This window comes from Erpetoichthys calabaricus, chromosome 3, assembly GCF_900747795.2.
Source record: "Erpetoichthys calabaricus chromosome 3, fErpCal1.3, whole genome shotgun sequence".
In the NCBI taxonomy this organism is placed as follows: Eukaryota; Metazoa; Chordata; class Cladistia; order Polypteriformes; family Polypteridae; genus Erpetoichthys; species Erpetoichthys calabaricus.
In genome coordinates, this window is record NC_041396.2 from 100,868,720 (window position 1) to 100,890,465 (window position 21,746).

The following is a 21,746-nucleotide window of genomic DNA, read 5'->3' on the forward strand; positions in this document are numbered from 1 at the left end:
GTTAATTGAAAGGTTTTTTCCCTATGTACCCTTGGATCATTGAAGGAAAGATTCTTTGAGATGTTTTTATATATTGCTGAGATGCTGTCTGAGTTTTCAAGACTAATCAGTAATCAGAAATAGGTGGAAGATGTGGAACATCCAGGTTATGTTTCTATTAACACAATTTGTAATTTGAAAATAGTGGAAAAAACTTGGTTGTTGGTAAGATACATTTGAAGCATAATTGTTTCTAAGATGCAAATAACGTATCTATATATACAGTATATTAATACACATTATTTTCCATAGATAAATACTTAGTAGATTTGAGAAGGTTGAAAAAGTAATCATCCTGTAGAGGAGCAACAGGTAAAAGCTTCTCTACCTTGAAGTGCACCCTGCATTGGTTTCATATTCTGAGTGATTGATGGACAATTGGATTATTTGTCTGTTGACTAAAGTTAGTATTTACTGAAGCGCAAATCAGGGCATTTTTCATGTTGAGAAAGATATCTATATTTACTTGTTATGTTTACTTCTAGATATTTAAATTGCTTTGATGCAATGAATGGATCGATGTCCAGTCTTATATGATGTACTGGAGAGATCACTGGAAAAAAGCACACTTTTATTCAAATCAATTTTGAGTCCAGATATCTTTTGAAATTCTGCTAATGCATTAAGGACTAATGGTAAAGCTATTTGTGGGTCTAATATATTTACTACCATATAATTTGTTTGCTAGTGATAGTTTTTTGTTTGAGTCCTTCTTTGATAATCTTCTTTATCTCTGATGTATTTAGAAATTGAATAGACAATGGCTCATTGGTTATTGCGAAAAGCAAAGGCGATAGAGGGCACCATTGTGAAGTATCACATTCTCATTTGAAGAAATTTGAGATCATGTTGTTAATACAGATGAGGCTTCGAGACTGGTATAAAGTAATTTTATTCATGCAAATATATTTTGGTCAAACCAAAATTTGTTCAATGGTGTGAACAAATAGTCCCTAGACTCTATTTCTGTGTGAAAAGATAATAAGATTTTTGGTAAGTTAGATTTTGCTGTAGAGTATATTACATTAAGCAGATGATGATGGTTTGACGCTAATTGTCTCCCTTTAAAAATCTGATTTGGTCTTGTGATATTACAGAAGGAAGCATTTTCTCAACGTTTCTAGCTAAAACTTTGGAGAATAAAAATTGGTCTGTATGATGCATATTGTAATAAGTCCTTATTTTTCTTTGGAAAATGTTAATTAATGCTTGTTGAAATATTTGAGATGAAATGTAATTTTCTCCAGCTGCTATACTTTATACAATCTCATTGGGTAGCCATCATGACCTGCCACTTTCCCACTTTGGAGTGAATTTATAGCATCCAATAGTATCTGAGAGTATCGGAGGTTTGTCAAGTTCTCATACACTAAGAGTAGCAAGTTGTGCTATTTATATTGTAGCACAAAACACCTTACATTGTGTCTTGAGTCCTTTAAACTGAGGAATGTAAAGACTTGCTACTCATTCAATGTGTTAGTTATATTTTAATGATCTATGATTGTATCACCAGTTGCACTGGTAATTTCTTTTATTGCGTTGTAAACTTTCTGATTATGGATTTGTTGGATTAAAATTTTATTTGCCTTCTTTCAATGTCCATAAGAATGATGTCGTGATTTAAGGATGAGTTGTTCAGTTTCTTTTGTTGTCAAGAGATTAAATTCTGATTGTAAAGCCTGTCTTTTCCTGTAAAGTCCCTAATTTGGAGGCCTGGCATATTCTTGATCTATTATGGAAATCTCAGTCATTAACTCTGATGCCTTCTTGGTCTCCAATTTATTTTTGTGAAAGAGATATGAAATAATGCCTTCAAAGTTTCCCACAGCGTTCCTGAGGAAGCTGTGAGGATGGCACAATAATCGATTTATTTGGAAATTAATTCTGTAAAGTGTACTTCTGCTAACATCAGGAGGTTACGGCCCCAGAGAGTGTGGGGCATAATGATTTGAGTTCCAAAATAAGAGGAACATAATCAGAGATAACAATGGCATCATACTTACAAGATTTGATAATGAGCAGTACATTTTCCTTCAGATGTGCATACTGAAGTTGCAAATATTTCATTTTTTAGGCTGCCAATGGGCACCAATACTAACACATTTTTTCACTTCATCACACTGATACTTAGTATCTTTGGAACAGTTCAGTTTAGACCCAGATATGTAACTGGGGTAAGTAAAATATTTTCATATACAAACATACTGTATGTGTCAAGACCATTAGATGATGTGCTGTATGCAACAAAACTATTTGGATTTTTAAGGGAAATACAAAACAAGGAGTTTTGACGAACTGCAGCAGTTTGAAGAAAGATTCCAGTTGACAAGCAGAAAAATTACTTTCATTATTAATATTAAATTATATGAAACTCATTATAGTAAAATAAACTATAATTAAAAACAATACCATATCTTTATTCTATATATGTGATTTATTATAAGATTATGTTCTCCAAAATTAAAAGTGATGGTCAATCAAGACTGGTGTTAGGTAAATATTTCTCTTAGCTTGTTGATTTTCTGAAGACAACTTTCACCTATTTAATGTTTTGTAACCCTCACATATACTGCTATGGTTTAGTTTCCGTCTTCAGTCCCTGTTTTGTGGATTGCTGATTGATCAGACCTGTTTTCTGACTTATATCACTGACATCTTTCTAACTATTAAGAGAAAACATTTACTGAAAAGTGTTGACTGCTTCAATGGTTTTGTTGTAGCCTGCCTAGAGCCTGTGGCCAAGAATTGTTGAGTGTGTAATGTGTACTGGTCAGTGTATTCTTTCCCATGAGAGCTATCTGTCTCTGGCTTGACATCTGTGTTTGCTGGTCATTGGTATTTAGTCTTTGTTCACTTTTGCCTACTTCAGTTGGACTTTTATCTTCAAAAGGTAAGTTTTTAAATGGCAACAGTGCAGAACCTTTTTCATCATTACCAGTGGTAATGAGTTTATCTCAACCTGCCTTCTCAGACAGATCTCTTGCTTGTTTGAAAAGTACAATCCCTCAGAATCGTGACAGCTGGCTTTTTCCCTAGTTGAGAGTTTTGGATTATTCTCTTCATCAGTTTAGTAAATATCTAACATCTCAGCTGGCCATTTCTGCAGAAAGTCTCAGCCTTCAGGTTTACTAATGTGAAGCACTACCATACAAGACAAAATGGAGAGTATCCAGTTGCTTATTGCATACTACACTTATATTCATGTACAGTTTAAGGCAACTCGTCCTTCCATTCATTTTTCTTCTCCTCTTGCAGAATCTGCACCATCTGATGGAGGTTTCTGATTCACCCTTTCCACTGGATTGCCTTGCGGCTGGTAAGGAGTTGTCCACCAGTGAGCAATTCCCAATAGTTGTTATAGGATTTGAATACGCTGTTCTCAAATTGACCTTCTTGGTCATGGTAAAACATTGCAGAATAACCTTCATTACTAAGCAATGAATAAAAGTATTGGAATTTAATTTCTAGCAGTGTCTTCCTGCTGGTTTATTGTTTTACCAGGCACATCTATACAAAGAATATAAACTGACCAACTAGGAAAAGGATGTGCATTATGTATACTTTTTTATTGATATAAGCAGTCCACAAAGACTAGTTTGAACTGCTCTCAGATCGAAATCATACATGATGTGGGGATCATTCTTGCCTCACTTTCATAACAGCCTTTAACTGTCCGTTAGACAAAATCCTTGATGGAAGTATCTTCATCTTCTGCTGAGCTGCTATATTCGGGCATAATCAAAGACACATTATCCTCACCCTGGATTGATGGTTAAGGCCAGCCACCCACAGAGTGTCACTGCCCCCTACATTTTTTGTCAAAACTACAAACACAACTTCAGTGATACTGTTTTTGTATTTTCAGACTGTTTTGGTATTTTCACACATTTGTTCTTAAGCATTAAGAAATATGTTGACAGTGCATCAGTGTTTTTGTTCAACTATGTAGGACCTTTATGTCAGAAAAGTAATCTTTCCATATACTGGTATACTAGGCTGTGCTGTAATGATTATGTAGGTCAGTCAATTAATGTGTATGTCATCTGTGAATATAGATTTGTTGGGGACTGCATATCTGAGTGTGAAAATGTAAAATTTTTGTCTAGAACTGACACTGGAGTTTTTATTTACTGTTACTCAATGTCATGCATTTTGAAGCTCCCACATCTTTATCTATAATATGAATGCAGGACAAAACTTAAACTTGTGTGGGTGCATTAGTCATCATATTCAGCGAAAGACAAACCTTTAGTGCTGTGCAACCCACGTTATGGGATTTCCAGACTAAAGCTGTCTGTTTTTCTTGCTTTTTATCTTGTTCTGAACCATTCTTGTTTTGTGAGATTTTGAATGACTTCAATTCTTTTCACTGGCCTTTTAAAAAGCTCAAAGGTTATGCAGTAGAAGACTTGGATGGATGATTTATACTAGCTGCATATTTGAATAAGCTTTTAGATCACTCCACATTTGTGAAGATTCTTCTTCTTCTTCAATGCCAGTAATCTTCTGGATCAACCAAAATTCTGTTTCAGACATTTGCAAGCCTGTTTTATATTTTCATTTTCAAAGCTTGCACTGCTTTGGAAGATATGCAATCTGATTTTCACATCTGGTAAAAGCACTTGTCTCAAAAGGCTAATATGTTTGTTAAATAACTTTTAGAACTAAACAAAATCACCTAGAGACAACATTCAACTTTGGTTTCCTCCACGCTCTTGTCATACACCTTTGAAATGAAACTGCTGCTTTTAGAAATCTAAATAAGATGCTCAGCAGTTCAAAGGGAGCTTATATCTAACATGTGTGGATTCCATCCATCCCTCCATTTTCCAACCCGCTGAATCCGAACACAGGGTCACGGGGGTCTGCTGGAGCCAATCCCAGCCAACATAGGGCACAAGGCAGGAAACAATCCTGGGCAGGGTGCCAACCCACCGCAGGGCACACACAAACACACCCACACACCAAGCACACACTAGGGCCAATTTAGAATCGCCAATCCACCTAACCTGCATGTCTTTGGACTGTGGGAGGAAACCGGAGCACCCGGAAGAAACCCACGCAGACACGGGGAGAACATGCAAACTCCACGCAGGGAGGACCCGGGAATCGAACCCAGGTCCCCAGATCTCCCAACTGCCAGGCAGCAGCGCTACCCACTGCGCCACCGTGCCGCCCTGTGTGGATTCCTCACTCACAAAATTTTGATGGTAGGTTGTTCCTTGCTTTGGAAAAGAAAACCATAGGACATATGACTTGTCATTTCCTGATTATGCTCATAAAACATTGCAAGGTTAACTGTGGAATGGCATTAGTTTCTGGCAATATACTCATTGTGTTTCTCATTGTCTTTGTCATTGCCAATATTATCAGAAATGCGGTGTTTGAATGGAGATGTCTCTGGACAAACAAACAGTTCAAGAATGCCTAATACCATCTAATAAAAGATAGATATCACAGTTTATGAAATTGTAAATATGAACTTATGAAGGCCTGTGTTGAGTTCCAATAGAAATCTCTATGGGCAATCAAACCATTCAAGGATGCCTAATACTATATAATAATCTAATAATAGATAAAATTGTAAATATGAATTTATGAAGGCCTCTGTTGTCATCGTCATAATGGTTAGAAACAGTTCTAGTCCAATAAAATATTTTTCCATGGTTGGCTCAAATGCCATAGTGCTTCCCTTTGGTTCCAAGGCTAAATCTGCTAAAGCTGTGGTGAGAACTGATTCTTTTCCTTCCGTCATAAGTAATGTTATATTTAACAGTGACTACTTTGATCATTCTACGTCACATTGACTTCTGTGCATTTTTTTATATTTTAGCTTCCCAGGGTGTAGCCTGGAATTAATTTCAGTTTAAGGATGAGAATATATATGAATTATAATTTTGTCTACAGTTAATCATTTGGAACTACCATGAAAAATGTTCTCTGATGTTAGGTTCCTCCCATACTGGCATTTTACCAACTGAAGAATACATATTTCAAGAATACCCACATTTATCTACTTTGTTTATCATGAGATAAAAATTCCTAACCCCATCATTACTTCAATAATGGGGCAAGTAACATAAAAAAAATTTCATGGAGTATTTCTAGATGTCTCATCAGTTTTCACAGAGTGGCAATGCCTGGGTATGTGAAATCCATCAAAAAGCACATTGATTGTTAAGGTTTGTGCAATGGATAGAAACATTTTAAACAAAAATAAATGGCCAGGAGAAGAAAATAAATAAAAGGGATATTCAGAATTCCAGAATACCTAATAAACCTATTGTCAAAATGAAAATGCTAACCAAAAATGGATTTGAGTAAATACTACAAAATGTTCTTAACTAACATGTTTTGAATTACCCCTTACTACCTTAGAAGAGAAATTTTCTTTATGTGGTTTTATATGAGTGAAAACGTTGACAAAACTCTTTACTTCGACAACCACCTTTTATAGTGCTATATGGATAACATCAAACTGTACCTTTGAGCATCGTTTGCCACCACAAAAACCAGAGCTCAAAATGGCAATGCAATAATTAAAATTTAACACAGAGGAAAACAAAAACAGCACATGCCAATACTGGGAAAATTATTCCTTGCAGTGAAGAATAGCAAATGGCTTAAAATCACAACATTAATCAAAAAAGCATGGAGTCAGGATCTAACTGTTCAAGGTGGTCCTAATTCTGGTGAAGCTCTTAAATTAGTTATAACTGTAGCCTGGGGAGGTTGTTTACAGCCTTATGATGGAAATGAAAGGCACACAATCAAGGTTATTTTGTGCTTCTATGCACTTAGCTGGCTTAAGCAGTTATTCTTTATTCTGTTTATTATACAGGCATTCAGGACCCATGAGAAAGTAGTAAGTCTTAGTATATCTAGCATCAAAGTAAAATTAAACAGTTCACACAAGTAGTTAAAGTATATACTATATTTTTGAGATTATATATATATATATATATATATATATATATACAGTATACACTATATATATCCATATACTTGGATAACGCTGCAAGAAATGTGATCTGGCAACATAGAAGTGCACAGGTTAAGTCCAAAACAAAACTGAATACAAGTGGAGGTTGTCTTGCTTTTAAATCAGGTCGGCGGAAGTGACATCATCGGAGTCCAGAACTGGAAGTGACATTCTTGGGGCTGGAACTGGAAGTGATGTCCTCTGGGCCGGAACCGGAAGTGATGTCATCGGAATCAGGCAGAATTTCCCGTGTCTGGTCTGCAGAGATAAAAGAGAGTTTACTGAACCCCTCCATCCTCTGGCCTGGCATGGAATTACCTTTTTTTGGTTCTTTTAGCTGCCTCCCATGAACACGTGTATGACAACATATATATAGGAGCCACGCCCACCAACTCTAAGACCATTGGATACGACGACAACTCGCAGAGCCACGCCCACCAACTCGGACGCGACGACTCGGAAAAAACGCCGTCATTTATGTTCGTCTGTGCTACAGTACACATGCACCTCTGAGCCACGTTGACTTTTTGGTTACGACGCACAACCGCGTGCACCATAGCAAACTGTTTTACACGCTACATACAGCAATTCGCATCCGCAACAAACATGCGTCTTCTTAGATGGTCCTGCAGAAACATGGAAAACGTTTCCCCGCCCACCAAAACTCCTTATTCCCCGACCGGCGTCCACCGCATCCGCGACAAACATGCATCTTCTTAGATGGTCCTGCAGGAACACGGAAGACGTTTCCCCGCCCACCAACACTCCTTTTTCCCCGGCCCGCGTTTACTCTCGCTTTCTAGGCATTCACACTACTTGCTCATGTGCCCGGACGCAAAAACTCACCGACCACCCAGTTAGTCCCTTTCGTCTGTGTTAGGAGTCCACATGCACCTCTGAGCCACATTGACTTTTCATTATTCTTTTCGGTTACGACACCCGACCGCGTCCACCATTGAAAACCATGGGAAAGGAACAACGAAGCCCCGCCCAGAAACTCTACCCCTCCTCCCACGTGATCGGGAACGCACCTCAGAGCACTGCCCGCCAACTTGAACAGCTCATCAAACACATACTCGCTTTGGTCTGTGCTGCTGTCCAAATCCAGCTGTGAGCCACGTTGACTGTTCTTTTACCCTCCATGGCTACCACTTCAAATGTATTTCATGGAAACAACACTTCTTTCAATGTTATAGAAATTCCTTCATCAGGTAACTGTTTGTTTCTATCAGTCGGGTTTTTCTGGAAAAATGTCATTGACGAAACTGTTGCTGTCAAACTTCGCAACATGGCTAACTTTCAGCAACACTTCCACGCCCCTCGCTACGCTGTGAGCGTGGTGATTATTTATTTAAAAATGGCCTTTTGAAGGGGAGCTGTGGACCCGCTATACCACATGAACACCTGTGACATTGCCTTCACATAGTTTTCCTTTTATTTCTGATCCCGTCGAGCAGATCAGACACCCAGGCAAACAACACTGAATAATCAATAGCTGCAACTACTTTGCCCGCCCCAACTCCTCACCTGAGTCAGTTTCGTCTGTGTTCAGCAATGTTTCCCAATCTCGGCCCTGGTGAACCCCTGTGGCTGCAGGGTTTTGTTCCAAACAGATTCCTAATTATTAATGCCGGTGAAACTCATCCGGAATAAATCGGGTTTTCAAATGCAGCAGTATAGCAGATTAGCTGGATGTAATAATCCAAGATGAATGCGCGCCCCCGCGCTGAGTGAAAAGCCAATGTATATTGAGTCTAGAAAACATGATCAGCAAGTCTTTGATAGGCTGCAACAAAATGATGAAAGAACGGACGCATTTTTTCACACAAGCTGTGTGTGTTGTTAGTTAGTTAATTAGTTACTCGAAGGATTTCAAGATTTAATATGCACAAGGGTAACACTGCAAAAGCAGCCCAAACCATAAAAGACGGCTGGCAAAAAGTGGCCGACAAATTAAACGTGTGTGCATTGTACTTACTGAAAGCAGCGTTACGGATTTTGCAAATGTTTTTTTCCCTCTGCTTAAAAAATATTAAAAAAGCAATGTGTTGGTATGCAGCGTGTAAAACAGTATGTTTGCCGCGGACAATTTGCCTTTTACTTTAACACGAAGACAGTCATGAACAGTTGTATGTTGCTCTCTCCAGAGTTCCATCTTTTCATTCACTTACTGGTATGCCTGCAGGAACACGTGCAGTGAGCAAGCGAGAGAGAGCGAGCGACACACACACACACACACACACATACAGGCGCGCGTGCGTGAGAGAGAGCGCTGGACACATAATAATAATAACACTACATTACATTGATATACCAGTGTTTTTAGTATTCAAAGCGCTATCCACACAGGGAGGAACCGGGAAGCGAACCCAAAAATCTTCCACAGTCTCCGTACTGCAAAGCAGCAACACTACCACTGCGCTACTAGGCAGAGAAGGCAGTTAACAAATGCACTGGGCTCGATTTTGTTTTTACTTCTGTTTGGACAACTGTGTTGTTCAGGAAGTGTTCACCCATCAATACATATGGCTAGTATATATATATATATATATATATATATATATATATATATATATATATATATATATATATATATATATATATACTGTATATATATATATATATATGTATATATGGTATATTATTTGTATGTGCATGTGCTTTCACTTTCTTCAGGTGTTTTAGCTGCAAAGAAAATAGACTGTTATAAAAAGAAAGATGTGGGAGTGTATTTATACGGATGGCTTACATATTTTTTGCCCACTTTATAATAATGTACAGTAGACAACAGGAAAAGGCAAACCATAAAGGTAAACTTAACTGCAATACAAGTAAACCACTGCCACAACTAAGACAGATGTGGATCGGGAGAACGATGTTGCCTTATGTTACGTTGATTTTTCTTTTTAACTAATTCATTCATTGATCTGTTTTTGTAAATCAGCTTACAGTTGCTTATTCCTATCTTAGCATGATGAAAGACAGGAACCAACCAACTCTAGTCAGGTTGTCAGTCCATCACAGGCACATTCACTTACATTCTCACTCACTTATATAAGGTCAGTTTTACCGTACTACACATCTTTGTGATGTAAGGTTAAATTACAGTAGTAAGCCTCCCTATGGCCACTTCATGCAGAGTGTAGGATGAGATCTGTGCCCGTATTTTTCAAGCATCTCAGAATTAATCCTGCCACTAAAAGTTATGACCAGGATAAGAATGTGTGCTACTCCAGACCAGGACATAAGTAGCAATTATGAATTGCTACTAAATCCTACACCTAATCCCAGCCAGGAGTAGGATTTCACAGCACCCCAAGCCATAAAATTGCATTTGTGATGGCATTTTATAGTTTCCATGGATGATGCTTTGTAGTTTTCAGATACTAATGCTAATGCTTTGCTGCAAAGATGATAAAATTAGAGAGAGAGATAGAGAGAGAGTTGGGAGCATGCGCTGATACAGCGCATTGCCACACCCACCACATGACAAATCACCAATAATAATAATAATAATAATAATCAAAGGGACATGATTACATTAACATAAAAGGTATATGCAACTAGTTGAACCAGGCTGCTTTGCAAAAATTATCAAGAATACATAATGAGCAACGAGTTGTAAAGGCTCAAACACAGACACCAAACAAGAGCTAATCCAGATAACACACATGCTTATTTAATAATAAATGATTCACAGCCAGTTCACAGCCATACTTCCCAAAACAGCCACCTTTCTGCTATTGCACCTTGAGAAATACCTCATAAAATAACAGTTACTGAAACTAGCCATGGCTATTCTAAAGTCACATTCACTTTTTCAGTGTTCTGATCTTCTTATAGAGTCTCATGTGCATCTAACTCTGCAATCCCCCTGTCACATTCTGCTGAGGTTGTATTTATCCAATGTCTCTGCCTGCTTTCTTAAACCTTCCCAGGCTTGTAAAATGTAATGTGAATTTTCCTGGGGATCGTGGAATGCACAACTCAACATACTTGTGTTACATTTTGCTGTTAATCACTCTTTCTTCCCCATCTATCTTCTGTGTGCAATGCTGGCTATTATAGCACAGTTTGCATCCATGGCCACTTGTTTGTTGATATTGTGATATCACTTGCGATTCACGCTGATCCACACTTGGGCAATGTTCTTTATGTGTACATTATCAGTCACACCAACAACTGCAGGAAAACCCACAATTTGCATGAATGCAGCTTGCTTTAACATTATTTAACGTAGAGTGGTGGGGAAATGTATAAATCTGCCTATTAACTCAGGCATTGTATGGATGTTCAAAGTTTGGTGCAAAATTCAAGAAATGGTTGATGGTGACATACCCAAATCATTGGTATTGAATAGCTGCATTTTTTCTGTGGGCAAAATATGTAATGTTACTAACTCTTTCGTTTAACTGTCAGCACATGGCTTCTTCAAGCAGATGGAACATGTGTTACTAATATTATTCAATCTCTCTATATCTTTTTACAAGTCCATCATGGTCCAGTGTTTCCAACACATTCCGCCTTTCCCAGAATGTGTGTGCCAATCTCTGACTGAACGCCATCTTCTGGCAGCTTCTAGCGAGTTAGGACAGCTCACAAGATCTCCTAAGTCCTGGTATTTTGGTTTTCATGAGCAAATACTGTATAACCAACATGTGGATTTTGTGACAAAGTGCCTTAAGTTTTTTTAATGGATGTTTTAATAATGTTGAAGCCCATATTAAACATTTTTTCTCTACACTACACTATACTTCACTACAAACAACAAAAGGAAACAGATAAAATACGATCATTTTGTATGGAGTAGTCATTTAAATCATTTGTTTCACAACAAAATATTTTAAAGTTTGGAGCAGGCAAAAATGTTTCCTAGATTGCTGCAGTGGCTGTACATTTTCCTTTTTGAACTGTGTTCTTCATTTGAAAGAAATTGTTTGAACTGTATTTCTTTTATTCCAAGGTTCAATGATTCCTAGCTTGAAATCTCAAAAATTATTATGAATGTTAATTTTATTTCTTTGAGAAATTTGTAAAGTTATTTATTGTCATCACACATTTATATCTATTTATTTATTCTTTATTTAAAAGTCAGCTAACATTGAGAAGTAACTAAAAGGTAGACAATGACAAAAAATAAGAGAGTTAAAAACTGAAGGATCTTAGTCTTCTTTATTTTATTGAGTAATTTGTTAAATACCAATTTCTGGGATGGTATAATGAAAGCCTGGTCAAACTGATCTCTATTAACAGCAAAAAATAATAATAATAATAATTAATTACATTTACATAGCTACTAAAAACACTTTACACAGACAGAAGTGAACCACTTCAACCACCATCAATGTGTAGCACCTATCTGGATGATGTGACAGCAGACATTATTGTGCAAGTAAACTCACCAGTAATCAGCTATTAGGTGGTGAAGGGGTGAGAGAGATAGCCAATGAGAGATAAGGAATGACTAGGAGCCCAGAATGGACAAGGCCATGATGGACAATTTAGCCAAGACATCAGGATAAAGTCTGCTCTTTTCAAAAGATGATCAGGGATCTTTAATGACCACATAGAATTAGCACTTAAGTTTTACATCTCATCCAAAAGATAGTGCCATATTTATAGCACAGCATCCATATCACTGCACTGGGGCATTGGGATCCCCACATACATCATAAGTCACACATAAGTGCCCCCTGCTGGCCTAGCTATTCCAGCAGCAACACAATCTTTTTCCTAAATGGTCTCTCATCCAACTGCTGGTTGGGCCCTAAGATGCTTAGTTTCAGGTGGATCACCTTTTCAGAAGTGCAAGTGGTATGGCTGCTGACTATTAACTAAGAAAATGACTGGGGCAAAAATCCTGAAGCCATTTCTAAATACCAGAACCTTTTTCACTACCGTAATGTAAATTAACAAGCAATAAAGGCCCACTGAAATGACATGCATATTGATAAGTCAGAATTTTTATACCTTTATCTCATCTGAAACATCTTTCATTTTGTGATCTGAAACAAGGATAACCAATTTATCTAGACTGCCATCACAAGCCTGACATCTGTTATTTGGTCATGTGAGTAATTTCTTAGGTCAAGTGCAAGGACCACCATTTGCTTCTCTTTAAATGAAAATTATCCATCCATCCATCCATTATCCAACCCGCTATATCCTAACTACAGGGTCACAGGGGTCTGCTGGAGCCAATCCCAGCCAACACAGGGGACAAGGCAGGAAACAAACCCTGGGCAGGTAAAATAGGGCATCATTTACAATTTCTGACATTTACCATCATATTGTGAAAACAAGGTCAATACACAGTAAATACATTTCCTAAATGTATGTTTTATGTGCAACTAAGTTCATTTTTTTATTTCAGTAAATATTATGGGTTCATATTGTTTACATGCTTACAGCTATGAAGTCCATAAAAGACATAGTTTAATATGCATTACAATTCTAATAATTACAGCATAAGGCATTATGGTGGCACAGTGTGTTAGCAGAGTGCTAAATTTCAGTTCCGGGGACTATCACTGCAGACTGTGCACATCTTTTCATTCCCTTCTACATCCTAAAGGTATGCAAGTTAGGCTGAATGCTGATGCTAAGTTGCTCGTTCAGAGTGAATATTGTCATGCGTACGAGTGTGCAACCCAAAACTTATTCTTACCATGAATCCTATACCGCTGCAGAGTCTCAGGTCTGGTCCCAGTCTCTCTGTCCATTGTAATAAAGGGTTTTGGAAAAATGAATGTGAATATACAAATATAGCATATATTATGGTTTTATAGAATTCAGTATGCAAGGCTCAAAAGAAAATAAATTCTCTGTTTAAACTGCTTTTTGAGTCTTCACACAGTGAAAATCATTCTATTTTCCTTTTCCTCAACAGTATGCCATCTGGTTGGTGCTCTGGGTTGCATGGAATGTGTTTGTTATCTGCTTCTACCTGAAGGTTGGAGACATCTCAAAGGTAATTTGCCACCAATTGTTTTTGAGGTTATAAAGATCTGTTCTCATTATATGCAAAGAAATATAAATTGTTTTTTCCTGCCTATGTACAAATGGGACTATACATTTTTGGTTCACAATAGAAAAAGACAGCAGTGCTGAAAATAGTTCAGATATATACAGTTTGTGTTGGTAAAGTGATAGATGGATGAAAGCGTGATTTGCTGTATTCAAAACCACTGGCTTGCCTGTAACAAGAAGCCCAATTATTTTTTTTTACTGTACTAAGCTAAGGAGCATCTGCTGATATAGAATTTGAGATAAATGTCTTTCATATCCATCAGATTATATGCTATGTATTTTGTCTTCCTTAGTATCGTAGTTGTAAATATAATAAGCACCATTTTTTTTTGTTTTTTGTAAAGAGTTTTATAGAATAATGAGAGATGGGGTAGTTAGAATGTGTATATATTGTAGGCATAGAAACAAGTTTCTTTGTGGTTTTTGTTAAATCTAGTTTACCTGGCTGACATTTCTTGTTATAGATTTCCTTTATGATTTTCTTTAAACCATTTTTTTTATTTGATGTTGTATATATGAAAGCACATTTTTAAATTTGATCATGAAGAAAATCAGTTTTTGTGCACAAGTCAGTCTTTAACAAAAGAAATGTTTTATTGTAACCTATCGTTACTTTGCCAATTGTGGGGAGGTAATACACTATGAATTACTTTAATACTAAGCATTGTACAGTATATAGCCTTCCAGTAAGGGCTAATTCCTACAGAAAATTCCACAAGATACTAGATGCCTGGAGGGAGCTTATTTCTTACTGATGCTGTAGAGATGAAGTAATGCAAAATTTCTCATTAATATATTTGAACCATTTTTTAAAGACATTTTATTCAAACAGGATCTAAAAAGTACTTTGCTTTGTGTGATGTATTCAAAATCTCAGATAAATATAGCTGAGTTACTAAGTCTATATGACTCTTAAATAACTTTAGTTTTATTTATAACTTCATAGTATCAGACAAAATGCGTCTTATTTTATATATTACCACCATTAACCAGTTTCAGTTGTACTCTGAATGATTTTCTGTCCTGTATAGCAACAGTTGAAACTTGAAGCATGAACATTATGCCAGGTAATATGTTTTTTGTTTGAACTGGTTTGGCATTACTGTATTTCAACCTTTACAAAAATTATGAATTGGAAAAGCTAACTGGTTATTAATATTTGTTGATGATTGGGCATTTCAATGTATTTTCATGCTTTTTTCAATATGACAACATGATGGTCACATGTGTAGTGACATCACTGCAGTAATTATAATGCTCATTCAGTTCGCACATACCACAAGGGCACCTGAATGGCTAATTTTTAACAGTCAAGTACACTATCAGAAGGACACAGATAATGTCAGTTTTTCTGGTTGGATTGGAGGGCATGATGCCATCGACTTGATATTTGCATTTTTTCAGTAACCTCTTTGAGTGTATCTTTGGTTGCCATGTCTTTGTTACACTTCCTTTTCTTTTTATTTTACATTTATCAGTTCTGTGGTGCTTAGGAGCTAAATTACCACAGGAAGGTGGGCACGTCTATCTAATCAGAAAGAGCTGAACAAAGCAAGTTCAAAAACAAAACAAAGTGCTGTTTCCATTTCTTGTTTTGCTGTCACTAAAAATGAAACGAAAACCTGAAAGTCTATTTGTCTTCTATGTGAGCTGCACAACTGAAAGACTTTTGACAGGAACCCTAAAAGAGACTGGTATATTGCATCATAAGAATACGTGCTTAATTCTTAGAAATCAACAGAGGCATTCCACATTGGTTGCAGTTTTCACATAATCAGGTGTTATGAAGTATATACCTTATTGATTTCCGGAGCAAGCAGGGGCAGCTTTTTGTGTGCCGTAGTTTAGAATTAGTCTAATGGACAGTAATTTACAAAATAAAATGATTATTGTGAGCAGATCATACATATTAACTGTACCTCCTCAAAGGTAATTTTAACTTCACATTCAGTCTTGTTATAACCATCAAAAAGATGTTTTTCTATCAGAGACATGCTTCGAGAAAGTGGTATCTTGCTAATAAGGTTTCTGAAAGCAGATGTGACTGCAGGTGTGGGTTGCCTCCAAAATATGTAGCAGAGAGGGTGCCATAGTAAATTTGTTTTGCGTAGTGATATTTATATTTATTTGTTTTATGACTGTGTTATATAACTGATGATGACATACAACAGTAAAAGAATAGTGCCTAATGGGTACTGTTTCTAATGCATTGGGATAAGGAAATCAGTACAGTAAATTATAATAAAATTGAAAGGACTTTTTCTGGGTTCAAGGTGCTTTGCAGTTTTTTCTTCCATCAAAAAGATAGAAATGCCTTATATATTGTAATAAATCTCTTGATATTTTTACTGTTCCACAGTGTCTCATGCTAGTTTTGAGGTAGAGGAAGATGGGTCCATAAAGGGTTGTTTTGAAAAGGTGCTGTACCTCATGACTAATTTCAAATGCATTCAGCCCTCATCCCCTTCCCTTTTATTTGATCCTGTTGCAAGGCCGCCAGCACTAGAAGATCAGTGTGTGCTACTCCGTACAGGCACTTTTGTGTTTAAGCACATTCAAAGAACCTATGATGTGAGGTTTCACCACTATATACTTGTTTTACCTGTAAGGAAATAATGTGCTACACAATGAGGAGCATAACATGCTTAATCCAACAGTGAAACTACAATGTACAGTAGGACAACAGAACAACATAATATTCTTATTATTGTCAGCTAATGTACCACACAAATAAAAATACAACAAGGTGCAAATCTGGCTTGAGTAGTGATGTTTCTTATGTACAAAGCAATGGGGTGGTGGCACAAAATATCAAGTAAAATGAATATGTGTGTAAGTTTTCTGAAAGTTATAGCTCTATGATGTGACGCTAGCCTTGAAAAATATCATGGGGCACTGGGAAAGGAAATGTTTATCTAAGTCACCTGTATGGCAATGTTTCCAAGAAAATATTTGTTGAACATGGTCATCAGCGGAAACAACATATTCGCTTTGCATTGATGAATTTCACCGATCAACACTAGTAATGACTAGGGTGACTAACCATCACGAATTTTGTGGGGCAGCCTGTTTTTAACTCTCTATAGAGGCGTCCCGAAAAAAACCCTAAGTGGGGTGGAATCTGTCCTAATATATCCCATACCACAACTGTCTCACTGAAAGAAGCTTGAGAAAAAGGATGAAGGAACAGGTAGGAGAGGATGAGGACTCGGATGAGGAGGCGGCTGGCATGGGAGCAGAGCTTTACATCACTCCACTCCCCTGTCTATGCACTACCACCTGGTGATACAGTAGAGTTTGCATGGAGTCAGCCAGTCAGTTTATTTGCATGTACAGTAGGCATAACAGAGCTGGTAAAATGCACATGCAATCCTGAATCTAGTTATCATGTGTAATTTTTCAGAAGTTATTTGTTTTATTATTGTCACAAGAATTTAGAAAATACTATTTGATATAATGAATTATTTATTTTTTCAAGTTGAGTGAAACATACAGATCCCCTGAGAGGACATTGTGTAATTTTTTCTTTCTAGGAAACAAGCTGGTGGACACCACATGCAATCTCATGTGCATCAGATACTTAAAGGTTGCACCAGGAAAAATAGTGTGCACACTAGATACCTTCAGATGAGCACCAAATACTATTGCATGCTCCTATACATTATTTTCTGTTGTACTGTTTCATATTTTGATGCTACGAAACAGTTACACTTTACAAAAATGGATACTGGTAAGTATAGATAAGTATACATTTACAATCAAACCCAGGTTGTTGCATCTGCAAAGCAGTAGTACTACATGCTGCTATAATGTAGTAAAATTAATTACATCCATCCATCCATCCATTTTCTAACCCGCTGAATCCGAACACTGGGTCACGGGGGTCTGCTGGAGCCAATCCCAGCCAACACAGGGCACAAGGCAGGAACCAATCCTGGGCAGGGTGCCAACCCATTGCAGAAATTAATTACATTGGTAATTTAATTATGTATTAGTTTGCAGCCAGCTTCTTATTTGCACAAATTAAGAGGTGCTATTCCTATTCCACATTTTGAATGTAAATGTAAATGATTGCATGTGAATTTTGCCCAGTTCAATATGGGTACACTAATTAAATTTTCTTACAAACCTGGTACACTAGTTTATATGCACCAGTGAACTATGGTATTTAACATTCAATCTAAAGAGTTAATCCACATCAGGCTTCTGTAATTGTTGTTTTGTGACAGCAGACATAACTTCATTAAAATGAGACATTTTTTGTCTGGCCAATCTTAAATATTCTTGTCAAATCCACTGGCAAACCTGGCACATTGGGTCATTCGCTGCAATGAGCAGAGTGAACGGAGATATGTGAAGGGCACAGCAGAAAGTGAAACCATATCACAGCAGCTTTTAATATCATATTTTTGACAGGAACAATTCCTAAGTTAAATTTCAGATGATATTTGCTTAATCTAAATTTAGGTACACTAGGTACATTTATGTTTAGAGTGAAGCAAAAAAGAAAAGACACCTTCTTTCAGTTTTATGGTTTTAAATATCATTGGCAAAATGGTTATATATATATATATATATATATATATATATATATATATATATATATATATATATATATATATATATATACCCTAATAGCATTATAAGGGTATATACAAAATGCTTGAAACTACAGTATTTAAAATATTTTGCCAACAAAAAAAGAAAAATCAGAGATTACAGTGGGTATTAAACCAACAACATGGTGGTGTAAAGAACAAATTTTTAACTACTAGGTGTGTCCAACTTAACAAATGGATGAATTATTAGTTTAACTTCTATCTGTTTTGCTTTTATAATGCTATTGACTATGAGTATAAGGATTCTAATGCAATAAAACTAAGCAACTAACACAGTCTCTTGAATGCTATTAGGACTGTATGAAAAATAAAATCAGAAAGTCATGATCAAGATATAACTGAGAAAACAAAAGCAAGGAAGTTTTTTTCATAATATGAGCTATAGACCATAATCTCTTATAGGATACACTATACTTATTTTTCATTAAACATTTTCACAACAATTGCCCAATTGAAATGAAAGTTAATGTTGCAAATACTGCAGTTAACACCATGTGTCTGTTGTGATTCTGTTTTTTTTTTAATTTTTCTTATCCTAAGTTTAGAGCTGATTTGAATATGTCTATTAGTGTTTTTGAATATGAAGATTCCAAATAACTAGTTCATTCTTGTAAAGAAAGGTTATTTCACTTTGTTTCTCATGTGATTTTGGTTTTGTTATGGGTGCCACCATTTTGCAAATCCCATTGACAAGTTGAAGCTCCTGGTTTGCAGTGGAGGTCACAACATCTGACATTGTTATCGTGAAGGATTTGAAGGTTGGCATTGGTGGCCATGCTATCATCTGAGTTTGTGGATATTTTGATAGAAGACGTATTGCTATTTTTTTCTTGTTTATACTCTCAGGTTTATGACTTTTTGGCAATATTTTTGACTCCAAATTCCAGGTTTTTTTTATTGTAGGCTTGCCAAACGTTTGGTTTGATTTTTGGTTTCGCTCACTGTGGGCATTTTGAATATAACTCATTTTCTGATCCATCACTTTCAAATTACCATCTCTCCATTTGAAATAGCATAGAGTTAAACAAACATTATTAAAACAGTTTTTTAGTGAAGACCTTTATATGAAAGACTTTGTGAGATATGGCCGGCCATTCATCCCAGCCAATACCCCCAGGCCGCCAGATGGAGCCCACCTTGCAGCATGGAGGTGCCCCGAATGCCAGCAGGGAATTATGGACAGTGGACTTTTAATGCACAACCCTGCTGGACACCATGGGGGCCGCCAGGATTCGCTGCAGGGAGGCCCAAGGACTATTATGTGCCCTATAACCCGGAAGTGTGTCTTAGTCACAGCGACAGAGGGAATGATGTACTTCCGGGATGAAAGAGAAGAGTTTTGATCTGACCCGGAAGTGCTAAGAAGTCACATGGACAGGGGTTCAGAGGCACTTTATATAAAGGACTGTGGGAGATCCCAGGGTTGAGCTGAGCTGGGTGGTAGGGTGGCAACGCGTCTGGGAGAGTGGAGGATTGATTGTTTATTGGAGATTTGTGGAGTGGTGGTGCTTTGTGCACATTTATTATTATAATAAATAACATTCTGGACTTTTATCTGGTGTCTGACGTATGGTCCGAGGGTTCAAGGGAGTGAGAGCGCCCCCATCTGTCACAACTTCTAGTCAGCTTTTGTTATTTAAATTAGGTTCACAACAGAAAAACAATGACCATTTTCATGATGATAATAAAGGAAAAAATCATTTGTTTATAAATTTAGTGCTATATACACACTTCAAAAATTACTTTTCATAGAATTAATTTTAATAATACTCAGCACATCTGAATTATACTTACATTTACATGAATGATATATAAGAAAATTTTAATTTCATTAACTGATAATGATGATATATCTTTTGATGGTGTTACCAAATTCTAAGTAAATTCACTAAGCCTTTATAAAAATTTTGTTTTTACTTTTTACCTATTATTTTTGTGAAGAATGGACTTGGACTGCACACTTAGCATCTTTGATTGCTAGCATTTTTTCTCCTGGCTCCTACTGTCAATGTTTGTTATTACACAAGATTACAAATGCTTAAGTTATGTGATGTTAGAGATGCTGCAATTTAAAGGAACTTAATGAGAGACATTAATTTATTCTATAATTCTGTGTTTAGACTTTGTAAAAACCTTTGCTTTAAGGCTGTTAAACCCTTGTGTTATATATATATATATATATATATATATATATATATATATATATATATATATATATATATATATATATATATATATATATACAGTGGAACCTCTAGATACGAGTTTAATTCGTTCCAGCACTGAGCTTGTATAGCGAATTTCTCGTATCTAGAACAAACGTCCCCATTGAAAATAATGGAAATCCAGTTAATCCGTTCCGCATCCCAAATATATTAACATAAAAATCATTTTTCCTAACAAATAACACTGATAAATTATATATACTGTAGTCTACCTTTAATAAATAACACTGGTAAATAATATAACTGATTATTAAAAGAATCAAAACAGGTGTCCAAAGTGCAGTAGAGCATTCAATAAATCTTTAAATAAATAATCCTTAAAACAGTTGTGAAGTGGAGGTTTAAAGTACATAAGAATAACAATCCTTTAACACGAGGTTAAAACGTCAACAGGAAGCAGTCTTCAAAAAACAGATGACAATCCCCGGTGCTTCTTCTCTGTTAGCGTCTCACCTGCTTCTCCCATGCGGGCTCTGCAACAGGCGAGACACTTAATGCAGCTGACCTTCTCTACACCGTCCTGCTTCAGCTGTTTGGCTCGCCTCTTCAGCTACACGCGAGCCTGTACTCGCTCGCTCTCTCGCACCGACTTCCTACTGCTGCGGATTCCTGCCTCCTCCTGCAACCTCCGTTCTCTCTCCTCTCCTCTCTTTTCTTTTACTTCTTCTCCCCCTTAACCGGCTCGCGCTTCTCTATATATGCGGGGAAGACATGGCAGCTGCTAGGGTTACCACTTTTAATACAAAAAAATAAGGGACGCATACGTATTGATTCAAAACGGGACGCGCAATTTCATTCTCAAATACTGGACGATTCCGTATTTTAAAGGACGGGTGGCAACCCTGCCCAGCC

At 36.7% G+C, this 21,746-nt stretch overlaps 1 protein-coding gene across 2 annotated transcripts in view; it reads left to right on the plus strand.

Annotated features, from left to right (window-relative positions):
- Nucleotides 1–21,746, plus strand: part of nkain2 (sodium/potassium transporting ATPase interacting 2) — a 1,184,136-nt gene that overhangs the window by 571,264 nt on the left and 591,126 nt on the right. For both annotated transcript variants that reach the window (XM_028797243.2, XM_051924104.1), the window contains exon 3: nucleotides 13,911–13,991. In XM_028797243.2, the coding sequence (XP_028653076.1) occupies nucleotides 13,911–13,991 (81 nt within the window). The remainder of the gene's footprint in view (nucleotides 1–13,910; nucleotides 13,992–21,746) is intronic.